General features: G+C 47.8%; 1 protein-coding gene across 1 annotated transcript in view; it reads left to right on the top strand.

Moving 5' to 3' along the window:
- UNC80 (unc-80 homolog, NALCN channel complex subunit) overlaps positions 1-22,069 on the top strand; it is a 2,774,722-nt gene that overhangs the window by 1,130,199 nt on the left and 1,622,454 nt on the right. Inside the window, exon 24 of the mRNA XM_069225668.1 lies at positions 1,238-1,371. Within this exon, the coding sequence (XP_069081769.1) occupies positions 1,238-1,371 (134 nt within the window). The remainder of the gene's footprint in view (positions 1-1,237; positions 1,372-22,069) is intronic.

The raw sequence follows: 22,069 nt of genomic DNA, 5'->3' as shown, positions 1-22,069 counted from the left end.
CGTGACTGCTTTCAATAAAGCAGTTTTTTTTTTTTAAGTGTAGCCCGTTTTTCTTAAAGGAAAACGAGCTGCACTTAAAAAAAAAAACGAAACCTTTAGTTTCGGTATTTTTTCAGGGCAGGGAGTGGTCCCTTGGACCACTCCCTGAAAAAATATTTTTGGGTCCATTCACAAACTGGAAGGGGTCCCATGGGGACCCCTTCCAATTTGCGAGTGGGTTACCATCCACTTGAAGTGGATGGTAACTGCGATACCATTTGCATACCACTCAGACTCGCAAATAGGAAGGGAACACCCCTTCCTATTTGCGATTCTGAAATGCATATTGCGAGTCGGTAACGACTCGCAATATGCATTTCTGCATTGGGAAACGCGTTTAGCGAGTCACAAACGGCAATTTTTGCCGTTTGCGACTCGCTAAACGTTTCCTACATCTGGCCCTTTGTCACCGAAAAGCAAGGGGGCAGCCTCATTTGAAGATGTTGCCTTGACAAGTTTCGTGTCCAACCTTCCTATGTTAACACTGGTCAGTAATCTGTTTAAAGAATGTAAACCTATGAATGATTATATGTTGAAGAAGAAAAGGTTACCTACCTGTAACTATGATTCCCTCACATTGATATCATTCATACATAGAAACCACCTTCCCTCCTACACTTTGCTCAGCATGCTTAGGCTCCAAAGTAGCCTCTAGAGGCCCAAGCCCCTCCATGTTTGGCTGCTTTCTGAAAAGGCCCAGACACTCTCTTGAGTAGCTTCAAACAACACTGAACAATATATAGAAGTCTTGTTTAGATAATACAACATAATTAGTTATGCAAATGAGATACTATTGTAATAAAGTTCTAAAAATAGTAAAATGCACAGACGGTCCCCTGCAGGGTGATGAGGTACTATTAAAAGCGTGTGCTTCGAAAGGTAACAATACAGGATACATGGTGTTTCAAGTAAGTATGTTTTTCTTACTTATGAAGTATATGTTCTTTGAAAACACTTTATTGTTTGTAAAAATATATGTTCAGGATGCTTTCTATCCACAGAATTAAAACTGAACTTTTGGGGCAAGTGTACAAACATGTGTATGTTGGCTCTACGGCCCTGTACACACTTTGTTGTGCAGTGGCACGTTTCGTGCCTTTTCTGTATATATATATAGCTCTGAATTTTACTAATATGTGATGACATTTATGATTGGCCCTGAGAGTGCGTTCTTCCTTACGGAACTGTGATTTGCCAGGCACTGTGAACCCTACAAAATGTGGATGCCCCTTTGCGTTGAAGATGGCAGCGTGCCAGCTACTTCTAGAGATCACCACCTTCTTAAGAGAGACGTTTCCCTGCATGCCGAGACCCCGCACTGAGCCTCTGGTGGTGAGTGCAAGCAATTTATCTTTTAAGCTATGTCTTTGCCTTTTTCATAGTCGATGTACAATAACCTTCCCATATTGTGCGCACATCATGATTTCATTGTATGTTCATAATTATTCTTTACATCAGAAGTCAAAACCCTGGTACCTGTTTAGATCATTACTGCTGATGCTTTTGGCAGATATTTCCAGCTGAATCAGGTAAACTGAATACTGTGCACAGTTTTAGTTCTACGTCAAAACTTCCAAATATTTCAAATGAAAAGTCCATATGTCTGTGCACCTTGTGTCTGCCTGGTGATCACAGAGTCTTCGTTGTGTTCCATCTTAACAGATTCAGAACATTCATGTAAACCGAAAAAAAGCCCTGTCTGTCCCATTGATCACTTTGGTAGCCATCTTATAATGCTCCACATAATTCGCAGACAAATCAGTGTTGCTTCCTTGTGGTGCAAAATAGAAAACCAGTAAAGATCTAGCGCCCATTGCAAGTCGTTTACGGTAATACCGGGCAAAAGAGTTTGCGCTAACATAACTCTGGCATCCTTAGAAATTGTCATATGCAGTGTGATCAAGGCCTTTGTGTAATATGTTATGGTTCAGCTACAGGTGAAGCTGCAGGGGGAGGAGTCAGTACTCCTTTTAAGTGGTACACCATTACAAGATGGCCTTCTAACAACAACACTGTATAATAAAGCTAACCACCAAACAGAAACACCATTTCACGATTGCCCCTAGCCACAGACTCGTTTAGATATTTCCACCTTCAAGACCAGCCATTTCCTTCTCAGACGTTGCCTGTTCTACCAGTAAATTAAGGGTTTCTCATCATATGCAATTGTGTCCGAAGCGATCTAGCGTACCCCTGCTTTTGGACTGTCTGCAACAGTCCTGTCATCTCAGTACCATCCAGATCTAATTTTACTGCAATCCTGCACTTATACTCAAGTTCTGCTAGCTAGGTTTCTTGTTTAATATTAGCTACAGTACTGCCAGTTCTGGTCTTAACCAGATTAAACAAGCATTTGCAATGCATTGGGTCTCTCGTTTGCTCGATTTAGAGTTATCAGCGTTGTAAATTCCTAATTGGACTTTTCTTGCCACATAAATTAAAAATGAAAAGTAAAACAGTTGACATAAGCAAGCAAATTCAACGCACCACAGCCACCATGAGCGCGAAGGAGAGACACAAAAAGAAAAAGAAGTTCGCTCATAGTCAAATGTATCAGCAGTCATGCATTTACCCATGTAACAGGGCCGATGGCCAAGGTGGTTACAAAACTGCTTTAAGGAGGGACAAACGTAAAGCATTTACCAATGAGAACAGAGGACTTTTGAAAGGCAAGACCACAAACGAGTGATAGTGTTGGGCATGTAGTGGGCATGGTTAAAAGCCCACAGATAGATTGCAACACGCCAGAGCGCTTGCATGCTCGACCTCAAATGCAGCTTTCCTGTTGCAGACTTCTAATTGAGTTTTAAAACCTTACAGTTTTTTAAGTTTGGGCTTAATCCTTTTCTCCTACTGCTGTCTAAAACAACTTTACTGAGAGAATCTTCTTTGTAACCCATATAAAAACCCTTGTGGACAGGAAGGGGTTCACACTTTTCCTAAGGGCCTTTAAGGAAGAAGCGACTAACAAAGCTCTTGACATCCACACTCTAACTAGAACCAGATGCGGATGTCTGAAAGTAGAGTGCCTTTGAAGTTATTTTGTAAATAAATCCAGAACTCAAAAGCAGTAAAAAAACATGCACACATATTCCACATTAATACATATTATAATGTCAAATAGGGGTGCAAATTGAGATGACCTGTTACGTATTTCTCCCTGTAGTATCCCCAGAATTAGTTTCTGGGTTATTGTGGATGTCAATGTTTCAACACCATAGAGAAGTAATTTTGAGTGGTCATCATAGGGATGGTGTCGAAACAATGAGATAGATTTTGTGGTAGGCAAAAATGGGAGAAAGTGAGTAAGTGTCACAGACACAGACACAATATGCTAGTGCTGTCCTGTTAGTAATAAAATTACTTTACTTTCAGAAGTGAACGAAAAGAAAGAATTGAGAAGATATGAGAGCATGCTGTTGATTAAAGTACAGTGCCTCACTAAAACATAGATTTATAGATGAGTAACAGTGAATTACAGGGATATTTTTATCGAGGTATTCGGATTGACATTAGATAGACAAGACTAAGCTCAGGATGTCTATGATGTCACTCAGAATCCCAAAGTGATAAACAGCCAAGATCATCTGCGGCATACCCCAAGGGACGTCCCTCATCCCGACCCTCTTTAACATTTACATGGCTCCGCTCGCAAACCTCGCCCGATCACACGACCTCAACATCGTCTCATACGCCGATGACACCCAGCTGATCCTCTCCCTCACCAAGGACCCTGTCACTGCCAAAACCAACCTCCACGAAGGAAAGAAGGCCATCTCGGAATAGATGAAGAACAGCTGCCTGAAGCTGAACTCTGACAAGACTGAGGTCCTCATCCTCGGCTCCACCCCCTCCGCCTGGGACAACTCCTGGTGGCCTGCCACCTGGGAACCGCACCGACATCCCCCAACCACGCACGCAATCCTGGATTCATCGCTATCAATGACCCAGCAAGTCAATGCCGTCTCTTCCTCCTGCCTTAACACCTTCTGCATGCTTCGGAAGATCTACAAATGGATCCCCACCGGAACCAGAAGGACGGTCACCCAAGCCCTCGTAAGCATTAGACTGGACTACGGCAAAGCCTTCTACGCAGGAACCACAGCCAAGCTCCAGAAAAGACTGCAATGCATACAGAACGCCTCCGCACACCTCATACTGGACATCCCCTGCCACAGCCACATCACAGCCCACCTGAGAGACCTGCACTGGCTCCCTGTCAACAAGAGAATCACATTCAAGCGGCTCACCCACACTCACAAAGCACTGCACAACACCGGACCAGAATACTTCCACAGACGACTCTCCTTCTACACCCCGACCCGGCAGCTTCGCTCCGCTGACCTTGCCCTCGCCAACATTCTTCGCATTCACAGGACGACTGGCAGTGGCAGATCGTTCTCCCACCTCGCCGCCAAGATGTGGAACACTCTTCCTATCCACTTGCGACAGACACAGGACCTACTAATCTTCAGGAGACACCTCAAGACCTGGCTGTTCGAGCAGTATAAGCACACACCCACACCCCCCCCAGAGACCCCACTGGTGAGTAGTGCGCTTTTCAAATGCTATGATGGTTTGATTGATCCCCATAATTCACTTTTTAACCATCTATAATTTGATGTGTGGTACCCAACCCAAAATCAGCTACCCCTGCTTTCATCTGCTACAGGGAGCCATATATAACAACATGGCCTTTCCTCCCAGATAAAAAAATGCAAGGTCTCCTTCCTCTCCCCACCACTCTCTGTGCCTTTACTTCCCTGTCCTCTAGACGCTGTGCCACAGAGAGCCTAGCCAGAGTAGCCTGTAATTCCTTTATGATGTAGCAACAGTGATTAATACGTTCTGTTATCCACTGGTGCTAGTTTATAGCAGTGGATTACTGGATTTAGAATCCAATCAATCACACAAATGATTCTGAGTAAGAGCATATAGAATATAGATGTATAACAGTGCGTTACGGGTGTGTTTTTCACCAAAGGATTCAGAGTGACATGAAATAGACTTCAAGAGCAAAGCTTGAGTTGCCTATGATGTCACTGAGAATGCTCAGTTGAAAAACATCCCCCTTAATCCACTTTTGACCCATCTATAATTTTATGTTAGGTATGGGCCCTCCCAAAATCATCTGCTCTTGCTTTCAACTGATAAGCAATGGCAGAAGAGTAATGGGAAGCCATACATGACATAGCCTCTGTTTTGTATCCCTCTCCCAAAAGTTAAAAAACAAAAAAACTTCTCTCTCAGGGGCTTTCCATTGATAGTCATAAGCTTTAAATATTCCCACCGACATGTGTGGATCCCGAGCACCTCTTATAATATATCACCTTAAGTGTAGATATTCGCCTTTCTTCAGGAAGGCCTGGCAAAACACTTAAGACATGAATATTTTGCAGACTATAAGACAGGCTGTAATGAACAATTTCTTAAGATTGCATTTGAAAAAGGGTAATTAAAGTATATGCACATCTGAATTTAAATCAAATTTATTAGAAAAAAGTTGACCACGTAAATCTCTTTCACAACCCCTTTTTAAAAGGAGAACGATGAAGGAAAAGAGGACAGTGTAACCCCATAGACTGCCATTATGTAAATGTGAAAACTGCCTATGCGCTTCTAAGGGCCCAGAGACCACCAGTATCCCATCATGCCCAGCAAGTGGCAGTTGCTTACGTTCTTTGTTTATGCTGCTGATGTCAGGTTCCTGAAATTCAGTCAAAGAGGAAATGGCATTTGAAAAACAAAAAGAACAGTGAAAGCATACCTACAAGCCTTATCAACAAAAGTTTTCACCCACAGAAGGTTCAAACCCCTCAATGGTACCAAGGTCACCAAAAACAGAAACAAAGACCTTCTCCACAACAACAACATTGTCAACCAAGAAGCAGGGCTAGCCACCATTTTGCTTAGAGGGGAACAATTAATCTCTACTTCCTCCTCTTCCATTTCCCCACTCCAGTGGGGAAAGTATCTAATTTCCTGACAGAGTGGCAATCCATCACAAGAGACGCCCTGGTTGTATATATTGTACAAAATGAGTATTGCCTCAAGTTTACCAGTCCTCCACCAAATATCCCCCAAAACCATCCAATGACCATCTGCAGATGCTGCGCTCGTAAATGAACATCCTTCTGCCCAAGCAAGCGGTGGAGATAGTTCTTCCCAAACAGTGAGGTATGAGGATTTACTCTCGTTATTTTTTAGTGAAAAAGAAAGGCCCCAAAAATGAAGTCAGACCTATTCTAGATCTGAAGGTAGCCAACACTGCATCAGATCTATCCCCAAATACATCAAGGGAACTGGCTCTGTTTGATACACCTTCAAGGTGCCTACGTTCATGTTCTAATAGCCAGAAAACACTGCAAATTATTGAGGTTTGTCGTAGGTCATGATTACTACCAGTACAAAGTGCTTCCATTCAACCTAAAGTCAGCCCTTAGAACGTTTCTCGAAGTGCATGGCAGTGGTCGCTGCACATATCCAAAAACTCTGAATATTTGTTTATCTTTATCTAGATGATTGGCTGATCAAAGCATCAACACCATAAGAAGCCCAACTTTGTTATCAGTTGACAAGCAATCTTTTCCACCAGTCTGATAGAGAATTCTAGTTGCAGATGCCTTACTTTTGAATTTCTCCAGGCGTCAGACTAGATCTGGAGAATTTTTCTTCGAGCAGTACCCCGGCGCGCTGACGTCAGCTCTTTTCTTTCCATGCCAGCCTACGCGCAGATCCGGAGGAGAGCTACCCCAGTCATTTTTCTACTCACTGCGACATTTTGTCTAATTAATTTTTTATGAGCTTTGATGTGTCGAGGGATGTACCGTAAGACCAGATTTAAGCCCTGCGACTGCATGATGTTGGTGACGGATCCGCACTTTCGTGTGCCTCTGTTGTTGGGAGTGCGACCACGACCCGAAGTCGTGCTCCGAGTGTCGGGCCATGAACGCGAAAGCTTTGAGGGAGTGGACACTGAAGCTCACGGCGACCCGACACTTGACTCTGCATCATTCCCAGTCCCAGTTGAGAGGAAGGTCAGGAGACCGGTCACAGAGTCACCACCATTCTTCTTCGTCAGAGTCATCTGGACATTAGGGTAAGAAGATGAAGGCGAAGAAGGCAAAATGTTCTTCGACTTCGCCCTGTCACTCCCACAACGTGGGAAGAGCGTGGACACTCTAGGCCTCTGGCTTTGGAGCCTCAGTCTGGGTCTGCTCCACGCCTCCCCGAATTTCCGGGAGCTGGAGCTACCCCTGCCCAACTAAAGGAGTTCTGTGAGGCCATGCGCCTCATATTTGGGCAGCCCAACCCATCCTCGGTCCACTGGAGTCGGTGATGGCCCCCTCTGTTTCAGAGTCTGCGATTTGGTCGTGACTCCAGAGGGCACCTCAGGATCTGCTTACAGATCTGTCCTGTCACCGGTCTTGCTAATGCGACCTTCACCTGCGTTGGGTCAGACGTCGACTCTCCCGGCACCAATTGGGCCCACAATTGATCTCGACCCTATACTCATTCCTGATGACCCTCAGCCGGAACGAAGTCGCTCAATGCTGATTCCGTTTTCCATGGGCTCTGCTGTGCCCAGGGTTGATCCTGAACATTATTATTCTGGATGCGGATAGGGGGATAGTGTAGAATGGTCGCGGCATCCTTTAGAAGACCAGCTTGAGCCTGAACTGGACTGGGTACAGGATTTGGGTGATGCCAGTGGGTTGGCCACCTCCCCTGACACTGGCATGTTTTCTCCCTGTACCATGGCTACGGAGGAGGGAGCGTCTTATTCTATGGTGGCGAGAAGGGCGGCTGAGGTTTTGAACCTTGCGCTTCCTTTTCTGGAGGTCAGGCCTAACCTCCTGACCGAAGTGCTTCTGCCTGGGGCCTCCAACTCGGAACCCCTTCTTCCCTTCAACAAAGCACTTATGGTCGTCCTACTGGGGACCTGGTCCAAACCTAGCACAGGGGCTCCCGTGAATGGGACGATTGCCTGCCACCATTGGCCTGCGCCGAATGACCGAATTTCCTTACCCAACACCCTACGCCTGAGAATCTTGTTATCCAGGCTTCTTCATCCTCTGCCGCATTCCCTACCGCTCCCCCGGACAGGGAATCAAAAAGACTGGACAACTTAGGGAAGAAGATGTTTTCTTCTGCCAGTCTAGCGCTGCGGTCCGTGAACCCTGCATACCTTTTGGCCCGCTATTCCCATACTCTCTGGGATACTGTCGTGCAAGTGCTGCCCCAAGTTCCGGAAGAGGCCGGGAACGTTCTCTCCCAAGCCATGACCGACAGGAGAGACGCAGCCAAGTTCATGATCTGTTGTGGACTGGATATGACCGACTCAATAGGCAGATCGTTTGCATCGACGGTGGCACTGAGACGCCATGCCTGGTTGAGGACGTCTGGCTTCTCAGGGGATGTCCAGGAATCTTTGATGGACATGCCCTTTGATGACACTTGTCCCTTCAGAGACAAGGCAGACTCAACACTCGAGCGCTTTAAGGATTCCCAGGCTACGGCTCGGTCCCTTGGTCTCGCAGCCGCTCCTCGCCCCCCTCAGTCCGCCTCTCGCTCCTTTAGTGGCTACAGAAGGGGCACCCAACCGCATCCATTTCTACCTGGCCACCGCCCGCTCATGCTGCACAGCCCCTGCGCGGACATGGGATCCACCGAGCTTGTGGATCAGGGAGTCAGCAGGATGTCCAGGCCACCCGCCCCCTCCTCAGCCTCAAAACCTTCCTAGTCCATTGGGACATCTGGGACCAGTTGGTAGCAGAATTCGCCATCATCTGCCCCACTAGGAATCCATTACAACGGACAGGTGGGTTTTACAGATCGTCTGAAGGGGCTACTCCCTGCCCTTTAAGACTTCTCCTCCAGCCATGCCACCATCATTCGATCCCTTGTCGGAGGATCATTTGGCACTTCTCTTCTAGGAAGGAGCCATCAAGAGTAGCCCTGCACCAGCAGTAGGTTGTGGTTGATATTCCCACTTCTTTCTGTTACCCAAAAAGGACAAGGGTCTTTGACCTATCCTAGACCCGCTGTCCCTCAATCCATTCCTCAAGAAGGAGAAGTTCAAGATGTTAACCTTGGCTCAGGTCATTTCTGCCCTGGACCCTGGAGACTGCATGGTTGCGTTGGACTTGCAGGACACCTATTTCCATATTCACATCCTGCCGGCCCACTGGCGTTACCTACGATTTGTGGTAGGTCATGAGCCCTTTCAGTTCATCCTGCTTCCCTTTGGCCTTACCAGTGCCCCTCGGGGGTTCACGAAAGTGAAGGTAGTGGTTGCAGCTCATCTGCGCAGGTTAGGGTCTCAGTTTTTCCCTACCTCTACGACTGTTGAAGACGCACACGCCCCAGAAAGTCATCTCCCACCTCCAGGCTACAGCGAACCCCCTCATTCGCCGGTGTTCACTATCATCGTGCTGAAGTCACACCTGACTCCCTCTCAGACACTCCCTTTCATCTGAGCTATTCTGGACACAGTGCAGTTTCAGGCTTATCCTCTCAAAAAGCGAGTCCAGGATATTTGGGTTATGATACCGATGTTTCAGCCTCTATCCTGGATTTCAGTGAGAATGACTCTGAGGTTGCTGGGACTCATGGCCTCCTGCATTCTGCTGGTCCAGCATGCTAGATGGCACATGCTGGCTCTGCAGTGGGACCTGAAGTTCCAGTGAGCGCAGCATCAGGGGAATCTCTCCGACATGGTTCAGATCTCGGAGGGAACTGCGAAAGACCTGCAGTGGTGGTTGTCAAATCTAGATTGGGCTCTCCCTTCCCGAACCAGATCTCACAGTTTTGACAGATGCATCACTCTTGGGATGGGGCGGCCATATGGAAGAGGCGGAGATCAGAGGCTTCTGGTCTCCGACGGAGTCCGGGCTCCACATCAACCTTTTGGTACTCCGGGTGATCTGACTTGCAGTGAAAGCATTCCTTTCCTCTCTCAAAGGGAAAGTGGTGCAGGTGTTCACTGACTACACCACAGCCGTGTGGTATTGCAACAAGCAAGGCGGAGTGGGTTCATGGACCCTTTGTCAAGAGACTCTTTGTTTCTGGACATGGCTGGAACGCCAGAGCATTTCCCTGGTTGTTCAACATCTGGCGAGCCAGAGCAGACGGACTCAGTCATCGATGTGTAGTCCATCACGAATGGCGTCTCCACCCGGAGGTGGCGCAAGGTCTCTTTCAGCAGTGGGGAGAGCCTTGGTTAGATCTGTTTGCCTCCGCAGAGAATGCACAATGTCAGCTTTATTGCGCATTGGCGTTTCCAAGGTGGAACTCGCTCAGCAATGCTTATCGTCATGAGGGGAACTCAGGCCTCCTGTACGCCTTCCCGCCAATATCACTTCTGCCCAGATTTCTGAAGAAGATCAGGCAAGATTGGGCTCAAGTATTTTTGGTGGCTCCGGACTGGGCACGAAGAGTCTGGTATCCCGAGCTATTGAGCATGGCCATCAATCCTCTGATCAGACTGAACCTTTGGGAGGATATTCTGTCCCAGCAGCAGGGGAAGGTTGTCCACCGGAACCTGTCAAGTCTCCACCTCCTTGGGTGGAGATTGAGTGGCAACAGTTGATGGCTTTTGACCTTCCACCCGAAGTCTGTAATATCATCCTGGCAACCAGGGGTCCCTCCACCAAAACGGTATACGCCTGTCTTTGGAAGAAATTTGTGGCATGGTGTAAGGAAATGCTTCCTTGGCATGGTTACCGCCTAACTTTTTGCCTTTGCTGATGCAAATTTTTGATTGGAAGTGTGCTGGAACCCTGCTAACCAGGCCCCAGCACCAGTGTTCTTTCCCTAAACTGTAACTTTGCTTCCACAATTGGCACAGCCCTGACACTCAGGTAAATCCCTTGTAACTGGTACCCCTGCTGCCAAGGGCCCTGATGCCAGGGAAGGTCTCTAACGGCTGCAGCATGTCTTATGCCACCCTGGGGACCCCTCACTCAGCACATGCACACTGCCCTACAGCTTATGTGTGCTGGTGGGGAGAAAAAGACTAAGTCGACATGGCACTCCCCTCAGAGTGCCATGCCAACCTCACACTGCCTGTGGCATAGGTAAGTCACCCCTCTAGCTGGCCTTACAGCCCTAAGGCAGGGTGCACTATACCAAAGGTGAGGGCATATGTGCATGAGCACTATGCCCCTAAAGCAAAACCTTAGACATTGTAAATGCAGGGTAGCCATAAGAGTATATGGTCTGGGAGTTTGTCAAACACAAACTCCACAGTTCCATAATGGCTACACTGAAAACTGTGAAGTTTGGTATCAAACGTCTCAGCACAATAAATGCACACTGATGCCAGTGTGCAATTTATTGTAACATACACCCAGAGGGCATCTTAGAGATGCCCCTGAATACCAACCCCACTTCTAGTGTAGGCTGACCAGTTTCTGTCAGCCTGCCACACACCAGACATGTTGCTGGCCACATGGGGAGAGTGCCTTTGTCACTCTGTGGCCAGGAACAAAGCCCGTACTGGGTGGAGATGCTTCTCACCTCCCCCTGCAGGAACTGTAACACCTGGCGGTGAGCCTCAAATGCTCACCCCTTTTGTTACAGCACCCCAGGGCATCCCAGCTTGTGGAGATGCCCGTCCCTTCGGCCACTGCCACCACTTTTGGCGGCAAGGCTGGAGGAGATAATGAGAAAAACAAGGAGGAGTCACCCACCAGTCAGGACAGCTCCTAAGGTGTCCTGAGCTGAGGTGACCCCTCCCTTTAGAAATCCTCCATTTTGAGTTTGGAGGATTCCCCCAATAGGATTAGGGATGTGCCCCCTTCCCATAGGGAGGAGCCACAAAGAGGGTGTAGCCACCCTCAAGGACAGTAGCCATTGGCTACTGCCCTCCCAGACCTAAACACACCCCTAAATCTAGTATTTAGGGGCACCCCAGAACCTAGGAAATCAGATTCCTGCAACCTGAAGAAACAAGAAGGACTGCTGACCTACAAGCCTGCAGAGAAGACGGAAGACGACAACTGCTTTGGCCCCAGCCGTACCGGCCTGTCTCCTGATTCGAAAACCTGCAACCAGCGACGCATCCGACAGGGATGAGTGATCTCTGAAGCCTCAGAGGACTGCCCTGGACGGAAGGACCAAGAAACTTTAGTGAGCAGCGGCTCTGCTCAACACCAGCAACTTCTTTGCAACAAAGAAGCAACTTTCAAAGACTTCACGTTTCCCGCTGGAAGCCTGAGACTTCACACTCTGCACCCGACGCCCCTGGCTCGAGATCCAGAGAACAAACACCACAGGGAGGACTCCCCGGCGACTGCGAGCCCGTGAGTAGCCTGAGACGACCCCTCTGAACCCCCACAGCGACGCCTGCAGAGATAATGCAGAGGCTCCACCTGACCATGACTGCCTGTGACAAGGGACCCGACGCCTGGAACCAGCACTGCACCCGCAGCCCCCAGGACCTGAAGGAACCGAACCTCAGCACAGGAGTGACCCCCAGGCAACCCTCTGCCTAGTCCAGGTGGTGGCTGTCCCGAGAAGCCCCCCCCCTGTGCACGCCTTCACTGCTAGAGTGACCCCCAGGTCCCTCCATTGTTTCCTATCTGAAACCCGACGCCTGCTTTGCACACTGCACCTGGCTGCCCCTTTGCCGCTCAGGGTGTGTTTTGTGTGCCTACTTGTGTCCCCCCAGTGCTCTACAAAACCCCCCTGGTCTGCCCACCGAGGACACAGGTACTTACCTGCTGGCAGACTGGAACCGGTGCACCCCTGTTCTCTATAGGCGCCTATGTGTTTTGGGCACCTCTTTGACCTCTGCACCTGACCGACCCTGAGCTGCTGGTGTGGTAACTTTGGGGTTGCCTTGAACCCCCAACGGTGGGCTGTCTATGCCCAGGAACTGAGAATTGTAAGTGTCTTACTTACCTCACAAACTAACCTTTACTTACCTCCCCCAGGAACTGTTGAATTTTGCACTGTCCACTTTTAAAATAGCTTATTGCCATTTTAACATAGACTGTATATGATATTGCTTTTATTTAAAGTTCCTAACTTACCTGTATGATGTCCCTTGCATTTTATATATTTACTTCAAATCTTGAACCTGTGGTTCTTAAAATAAACTAAGAAAATATATTTTTTTATATGAAAACCTATTGGCCTGGAGTAAGTCTTTGAGTGTGTGTTCCTAATTTATGGCCTGTGTGTGTGGACCACACTACCACAAAATAGAGCAGTAGAATTTTCTAATTTTGCCACTATCTTACCTCTGAGGGGGACCCTTGGACTCTGGTGTATGAACAAATCTGTTGATCCCCTCTCTGCACCTCTCTCAGAGGTTCTCCTCTTTTTTCTCTCTCTCCTGCCCAGCAGGGGTCCTCTCTGGGCACCCTCAAAAGATATTTGTCTGCCATATCTGCCTTCTTAAGGCTACCAGACCAAACTTTTCTTTTCAAATCTCCCATTGTTGGGAGGTTTCTTAAAGGCCTCACTCATATCTTTCCTCCCGTCACGTTCATCATGCCCTAGTGGGATTTAAACTTGGTCATCACATACCTCATGTGTGCCCCTTTTGAGCCACTCCACGACTGTCCTTTACAGCTCTAAACCCTTAAGACAGCTTTCTTGATCGCCATCACCTCTGCTCGCAGAGTAAGTGAGCATGAGGCGTCAAAGCCACCATTCCTACCATAGTAGGAGAGACTCTACCGTCTGGATCCAAAAAGAGCGTTGGCGTTTTATCTATATCATACCTAAGATTTCCAGGTGGACGATCAACTCTTTGTCGGATATGTGGGAGTGAAAAAGGGAAGGTGGTGCAGAAGAGGACCATCTCACGATGGGTAGTCCTCTGCATCAAGATGTGCTACGCTTTGGTGAAAAAGCAACCCCCTGAGGGTCTGTGCGCTCATCCTACCAGAGCAACTGCTGCTGCCACAGCATTAGCATGTGGACTTCCAGTCCTGGATATCTGTCAGGCCGCAACCTGGGCGTCCTTACATACGTTCATCAAGCACTCCTGCCTGGACAGTCCGGTCCGCACGGACAAGTATTTTGTCTGTTCGGTGCTGCCGGATTTTTTGGTGTGATCTTCGTTTGCAGCCCACCACCGGGGATGGTATTGTGTGGGTATCTATTCAAAGGTAAGGAATCTGCAACAAGAACTCTCTATCAGATGTACAAGTTACTAACCTCTGGTAACGATTTATCTGGTAGAGACATATTCTAGGTGCAGATTCCTTAAAGACCCGCCCATCCTCCCCGCACTGCGAACTGATTTCTAGGGACAGGTACTTCCCTCTAAAGGCCCTAGTTTTGGCGCACCATTCTCAGTGTTCTTCATGGCTCCATGCTTCTGGCGTGGAAAGTCAGGAAAAGAAACTGACGTCAGCGTACCCGCGTGGCGCCTATATATTACCGCAACGTCATCACGATAACCACGATGTCTGCGGAGTCCACCAACGCCACCTAATGGCGCGCAGGGGTGCTGATCAAAGAAAAATTCTCCAGATCCAGTCTGACACCTGGGGAAATTCAAAGGTAAGGATTCTGCAACTAGAATATGTCTCTACCAGATACATTCTTACTAAAGGTAAGTAACTTGTACATTAGGACTGCATGCAAATCAGCCTGTACTCCTGTCTAGTCTCTACCTTACCTAGGTGCCACCATCGGCACTCTACAAGCACGAGCGTATCCTTCGGAGGAGAGTCTGTTACCAGTTCGGCTGAAGTGTCAATCTCCCATGAAAGTCTCTCATCCCACGGTGAGAACAGTGTCATCTCTCTTCAGCTCGATGGCTTAGTGCATTTTTCTGACTCCGAATGTCCGTCTCCACATGAGTCCACTTCAAAAGGGAAAATAGTCTCAGATGGCGATGACTTATTGCATCAATCTCCTCGAGCTACGAGTGGTTCAAGTACGTTGAAGGCTTTTCTCCCATACTCCAAGACGCTATCCTTGCTTGTTCAGATGGACAACAATACAACCATGTACTACTTCAACACGCCAGGGGGAACAAGGTCCAGGACATTGTCTCATGAAGCCCAGAAAATTTAGATTTGGCTAATGGCCAGGTTCCTGGGGATAACTGCAACTCATCTTCCAGATGTTCAAAATGTTTTAGCAGACTATCTAAGCAGAGTCCTTCAGGAAGACCACAAATGGGTCCTTCACAACAGCATTATACAAAGCATTTTCAGCACATGGGGCACTCCCCACATAGATTTATTTGCCACCACAGAAAACAAAAGATGCTCAGGCTTTGCCTCGAGGTGCTTCCAACCAGGCAACTAGGGAATGTCCCTTGGATTGACTGGGCCGCTGATTTCTCTGTGCTTTCCCTACAATGCCCCTCATTCCATCAGTTCTCATTAAACTGTCTTATCTGAGGGCTAGAAGGATCTTGATAGCTCCAGAGTTGCCCCACCAGTGGTGGTTCACAGGCCTTCTCCACATGTCGGAGCATCCACACATGAGGCTGCCATGCAGACCGGACCTTCTCATGATATTCGGAGGACAGATGGTTGACCCTAGTCTCCCCTCTTTGAGTTGGGCAGCATGGCTCCTGAGCTAGTACACTATGGGCATTTGAATCTGCCACAAGATTGTATGAACATTCTCAAGGAGGCAAAACGTCCATCAACACTTTCTGCTTATTCATTGAAATGGAAGAGATTCTGTATATGGTGTTCTGACAAGAACTTTGATCTGACCAAGTACCAAGAAGAAGAACTTGCTTTACCTGGTGTTAGAATTGGCATCTCTAGTTGGCAGTCAGTTTACACCCTGTCAAAGTAGGAACCCCCACTCTAGTCAGGTTAAGGGAGATACACAGCTCAGATAACCCCTACTCACTCCGTTGGTAGCTTGGCACAAGCAGTCAGGATTCTCTCAGAGGCAATGTGTAAAGTATTTGTGCAAACACACACAGTAACACAGTAAAAATACCTCAAAAGGACTCCACACCAGTTTAGAAAAATAGCCAATTTTTATCTAAATCAAACAAGACCAAAACGACAAACATCCAACATACACAAGCAAAGATATGATTTTTTCTTAATTAAAAAGAGTTAATCCATAGAAATCAATGGATGCGTTGTTTTAGCAAAAAGCACCTGGTATGCATCAAAATTAAAGCCGCAGAGGTGAATGTGCATCTGAAAAGCAAGTGATGCGTTGATTCCTTGCTCACAATGGAGGCCGTGAGTTGATTCTTTCTCTGCCGGGTAAGCGGTGCGCCGATTCTTTCCTCGCAAGGGAAGGGATGCGCCGATTTCCAGACAAGCAGTCTCTGGTCCGTGTGGTGATGTTGAAGATTTTGAGGCCCAGGGAGGATGCGTGGGAAATTCGGACGCTGGGCAGCGATGAATCTGCACTAAACTGGAGATGTGTCGATTTCATTGGCACTGCATTGAATTTTTCATCCACGGTGCAGGTGCTGCATCGATTTTTTTCTGCCACTCGGCTCTGGGCGTAGATTTTCACCTTGGATTCACCAGCTTCTCCTTTTAAGGGCCCAGGGACTGGATAGGGCACCATTTGGCAAGGTAGGTCACAGCAAGAGAGCCAAGGTGCTGGCAGATAAAGTCTTTCATAGCCCTGAGACTTCAGAACAGGGGGCAAGCTCAGTCCAAGCCCTTTGAGAAACTTCACAAGAGGGATTTCAGAAAGCAAAGTCCAGTCCTTTCCCTCTTAATGCAAAAGCACAGCAAAGCAACTGGCAGGTGGCAGGTCCTCCTCAAGCATCAAGCTCTTCTCCTTGGCAGAGGTTCCTCTTGATCCAGAAGTATTCTAAAGTTGTAGGGTCAGCAGTGCAGTACTTGTACACATCTCTGTCTCTGAAGTCGGCAGACTTCAAAGGAAAGTCTTTGTAGTGCACAAGACTCTGCCTCATCCTTGCCCTGCTGGAGATACACTATAAGCAGACACATTCTAGGAGGTTGGAGACTGTATTATGTGTGGGCAGGCACATCCCTTTCAAGTGCAGGTGTCAGTTTCTCTCTCCCACTCTAACCCAGGAAGACTCATCAGGATATACAAGACACACCTCAGCTCCCTTTGTGTCACTGTCTAGAGTGAATTCACTAACAGCCCAACTGTTAATCTGACACAGACATGTATTCAGTAGGCAGACTGAGGCACAGAATGGTTAAGGAAGAAAATGCCCACTTTCTAAAAGTGGCATTTTCAAACTTACAATCTAAAAAACAAGTTTACTAAAAGATGTAGACTTAAATGGTGAGTTCCGAGACCCCAAACTCCAGATCTCTATCTGCTCCCAATGGGTAACTGCACTTAAAATACATCTCAAAGCATCTTCAATCCCCATGAAGATATAGGCCTTACAGGAGTGAAAACCACATTTACCAGTATTTCACTATCAGTACATGTAAAACACTCCAGTTCATGTCCTGCCTTTTAAATACACTGCATCCTGCCCATGGGGCTGCAATGGGCGTACCTTAGTGGTGACTTACATGTATTAAAAGGGAAGGTTTAAGCCTGGCACACTTGCGAGGTCGAATTGGCAGTTCCAAACTGTACACACAGACACTGCAATGGCAAGTCTGAGATATGTTCACAGGGCTACTCATGTGGGTGGCACAACCAGTGCTGCAGGCCCACTGGTAGCATTTGATTTGCAGGTCCTAGGCGCACAGGGACTTACAAGTAAATCAGTTGTGCCAGTCATGGAGAAACCAATCGGCAATACAATTTAGACAGAGAGCATATGCACTTTAGCCCTGGTTAGCAGTGGTAAAGTGCCCAGAGTCCTAGATCCAAGAAAAACAGGTCAGAAAAACTAGGAGGAAGGAGGCAAAAAGTTTGGGGATGCCCCTGCAAAAGGTGCCAGGTCCAACACACGGCCAAAGCAGACTTACAGTGACCTTACATATAAGTTAATTTTTTAGTAATTACTGCCTACAAAAAATGTCCTTCACAAACCTCATTTTTCAAAAATCCTGTTATCAGGGATTTTAAGAGGGTTTGAAAAAGATTTCCCTCCCATAAGGCATCTGTCTCCTTCCTGGGAGCTAAATATAGTCCTTTCATGACTCATGCAGGTCCCTTTTGAGCCTAGTCATAAATCTTTGTTGCAGGATCTTTCTTGGAAAGCTGCTTTCCTCGTAGCGATCACATCAGCACGTATGGTTAGCTAAATTCAGGTGCTATGTTCTCAAAAACCATACACAGTTTTTCATTCTAGTAAGGTGGTCGTGGGGACTCATTCAAAATTCCTATCAAAAGTTATTTTGGATTTTCACGTTAATCAGACCATTTTTTTCCCTACCTTCTTTCAGCACCCTTTTATACCAGTTGAAAGGACTCTCCATTCTCTATACGTCAGGCAAGTCTTAAGGTTTTATCCGGACAAAACACAGATATCCACAAGTCAGACCAATTGTTTGTAAAGTATGGGCCAGACTGTACAGGTTTAGCCACGCCCAAACAGTCTTTATCCTGATGAATAGTGTCTTGCATTCTGTTATGCATTTAGAAGGCAAATAAGGTTCTGTCCGGTAGACCTAAATCTCATTCCACCAGAGGGAATCTTTCAATCATTGAGATCTGTAAAGCGGCTACATTGAGATCTGTTCACACTTTTACAGAATTTCCAACACCTTTGTTTGATTTCAGATGCTAGAACAGATGATCAAGTAGGACAGGCCTCCCTGAGAAATGTATTTGCTTAATCTGGTCAGTTGGTTGCGTTCTCTGTCCTTTCCACTGCTCTTTGGTGGGGATGGGCTTGCTACTCTATTCAAAGCTTAATACTATCAATGGAGATCCCCTGAGAGAGAAGGAATAGTTTCTTACCTGTAATCCCAGCTCACAATAGTGCCAGCACCCCTTCCTAAACCTCCTGTACTACCATGTCAAGCCAAGGAACACCCTGGCTTGCATCTGGGTTGTTGGAGCCTCCTAGTTCAGAATTGTCTAGATCTTGGATTGTAAAAGTTGAACTTGGCCTCCAACCCACAAGGTGGCCCAAGTATACAACAGTGCCCTGCCCTATCTGGGAATTGATTGCCTTGATAGTGAGCCCTGATATCGCATAGCCTCAATGACCTTTCCAAGGTGGATCAGGTGATCCTGCCAGCTAGAGCTATAGACAGCAATATCCTCTAGATATGCTGCACTAAAAGACTCGAGCCCCGCAAGGACATTATTTGCTAACCTTTAGAAGGTGGCAGGGGCATTCATTAATCCAATGGCATTACAGTGAATTGGTAATGTCCATATGGGGTTGAGAATGCTATTTTCTCTTGGACTTCTGGGGTCAGCCCAATCTGCCAGTGCCCAGATGTCAAATCAAAAATACTGAGAAATTTGGCTCCCCCCAGCCTATTAGTCAGTTAATCAGCCCTTGGAAAGGAATGAAAATCTGTCTTAGTGACACCATTAAAACCCATTTACTCCACACAAAACCTCAGCTCTGGTTTACCTCCCTAAGAGTGAGATTTGGTGACTAAGACCACTGGGCTAGCCCAGGGACTTTCAGAGGGATCAAACACCCCATTTTTTCCTAAAATTAGATACCTCAAGTGGGGCCACCTTCAGGTGCCTCACTGAAATGACAAAATGCAAGAAATTCCTAGGAAGTAATTGGCAACAACACAAGTAAGGAAGCAATGTTCTTTTCTTTTATAACAACCAAGCCTAGCTCTTATCTAGCAGGTCTGTAGTCGAGCCACTAAGTCCCTCACCTCTCCATTGAACCATCACTTTCTCAGCGGCCGCACTAGTACCCCCAACAGGATCGAGAGTCACAAACTGCCCTAAGAACTTTCCGCACCAATACCCCTAACAGGATGAAGAGGGATGATGCGTGGGAAATTCGGATGCACAGCAGCAATACATCTGCACTGAACTGGAGATGTGTTAATTTCACTGGCGCTGCATTGAATTTTTCAGCCATGGTGCAGGTGCTGCATCGATTTAGTCTGCCGCTCAGCTCTGGGACGTAGATTTTCACCTTGGGTTCACCAGCTTCTCCTTTCAAGGGCCCAGGGACTGGATAGGGCATCATTTGGCAACATAGGGGTCTCAGCAAGAGAGCCAAGGTGCTGGCAGATGAAGTCTTTCATAGCCGTGTGACTTCAGAACAGGGGGCAAGCTCAGTCCAAGCCCTTGGAGAAACTTCACAAGAGGGATTTCAGAAAGCAAAGTCCAGTCCTTTCCCTCTTAAGGCAAAAGCACAGCAAAGCAACTGGCAGGTCCTCCTCAAGCATCAAGCTCTTCTCCTTGGCAGAGATTCCTCTTGATCCAGAAGTATTCTAAAGTTGTAGGGGCAGCAGTCTAATACTTGTACACATTTCTGTCTTTGAAGTCGGCAGACTTCAAAGGAAAGTCTTTGTAGTGCACAAGACTGCCTCATCCTTGCCCTGCTGGAGATGCACTATAAGCAGACACATTCTTGGAGGTTGGAGACTGTGGCCCTCATTCTGACCCTGGCGGTCAAAGACCGCCAGGGCGGAGGACCGCGGGAGCACCGCCGACAGGCCGGCGGTGCTCCAATGGGGATTCCGACCGCGGCGGTAAAGCCGCGGTCGGACCGGCAACACTGGCGGGCTCCCGCCAGTGTACCGCCGCCCCATTGAATCCTCCAAGGCGGCGCAGCTTGCTGCGCCGCCGAGGGGATTCCGACCCCCCCTACCGCCATCCAGATCCCGGCGGTCCGACCGCCGGGATCCGGATGGCGGTAGGGGGGGTCGCGGGGCCCCTGGGGGCCCCTGCAGTGCCCATGCTACTGGCATGGGCATTGCAGGGGCCCCCGTAAGAGGGCCCCTAATTGTATTTCACTGTCTGCTGCGCAGACAGTGAAATACGCGACGGGTGCAACTGCACCCGTCGCACAGCTTCCACTCCGCCGGCTCGATTCTGAGCCGGCTTCATCGTGGAAGCCTCTTTCCCGCTGGGCTGGCGGGCGGCCTGAAGGCGACCGCCCGCCAGCCCAGCGGGAAAGTCAGAATTACCGCCGCGGTCTTTCGACCGCGGAACGGTAACCTGACGGCGGGACTTTGGCGGGCGGCCTCCGCCGCCCGCCAAGGTCAGAATGAGGGCCTGTATTCTGTGAGGGCAGGCATATCCCTTTCAAGTGCAGGTGTCAGTTTCTGTCTCCCACTCTAGCCCAGGAAGACTCATCGGGATATGCAGGACACACCTCAGCTCCCTTTGTGTCACTGTCTAGAGTGAATTCACTAACAGCCCAACTGTTAGTCTGACCCAGACGTGTATTCAGCAGGCAGGCTGAGGCACAGAATGGTTAAGGAAGAAAATGCCCACTTTCTAAAAGAGGCATTTTCAAACGTACAATCTAAAAAACAAGTTTACCAAAAGATGTAGTCTTAAATTGTGAGTTCCGAGACCCCAACCTCCAGATCTCTATCTGCTCCCAATGGGTAACTGCACTTAAAATACATCTCAAGGCATCTTCAATCCCCATGAAGAGATAGGCCTTACAGGAGTGAAAACTGCATTTACCAGTATTTCACTATCAGTACATGTAAAACACACCAGTTCATGTCCTGCCTTTTAAATACACTTCATCCTGCCCATTGGGCTGCAATGGGCGTACCTTAGTGGTGACTTACATGTATTAAAAGGGAAGGTTTGAGCCTGGCACACTTGGGAGGTTGAATTGGCAGTTCCAAACTGCACACACAGACTGCATGGCAAGTCTGAGATATGTTTACAGGGCTACTCATGTGGGTGGCACAACCAGTGCTGCAGGCCCACTGGTAGCATTTGATTTGCAGGTCCTGGGCGCACAGGGACTTACAAGTAAATCAGTTGTGCCAGTCATGGAGAAAGCAATCGGCAATAAAATTTAGACAGAGAGCATGACCACCATGTGGGTTTCAAGACATCAGTGGGGTTATGTTATATCTGTTTGCTGATACCACAAGAAGTAGGCGCAAATAGGCTTTACCTCCAAGAGGTAGCGCCTGAAAAAGGAAAATGCCTTCTCCTTCTATAGGTGTGACCGTAGGGTGTAATGTAGGATTAAGGACAAAATACTGTTGATATTGATAAAAGCGATGTC

Source organism: Pleurodeles waltl, chromosome 3_1, assembly GCF_031143425.1.
Source record: "Pleurodeles waltl isolate 20211129_DDA chromosome 3_1, aPleWal1.hap1.20221129, whole genome shotgun sequence".
Lineage (NCBI taxonomy): Eukaryota > Metazoa > Chordata > Amphibia > Caudata > Salamandridae > Pleurodeles > Pleurodeles waltl.
Note: the sequence above shows the minus strand (reverse complement) of the source record. Positions and strands in the feature narration are given on the sequence as shown.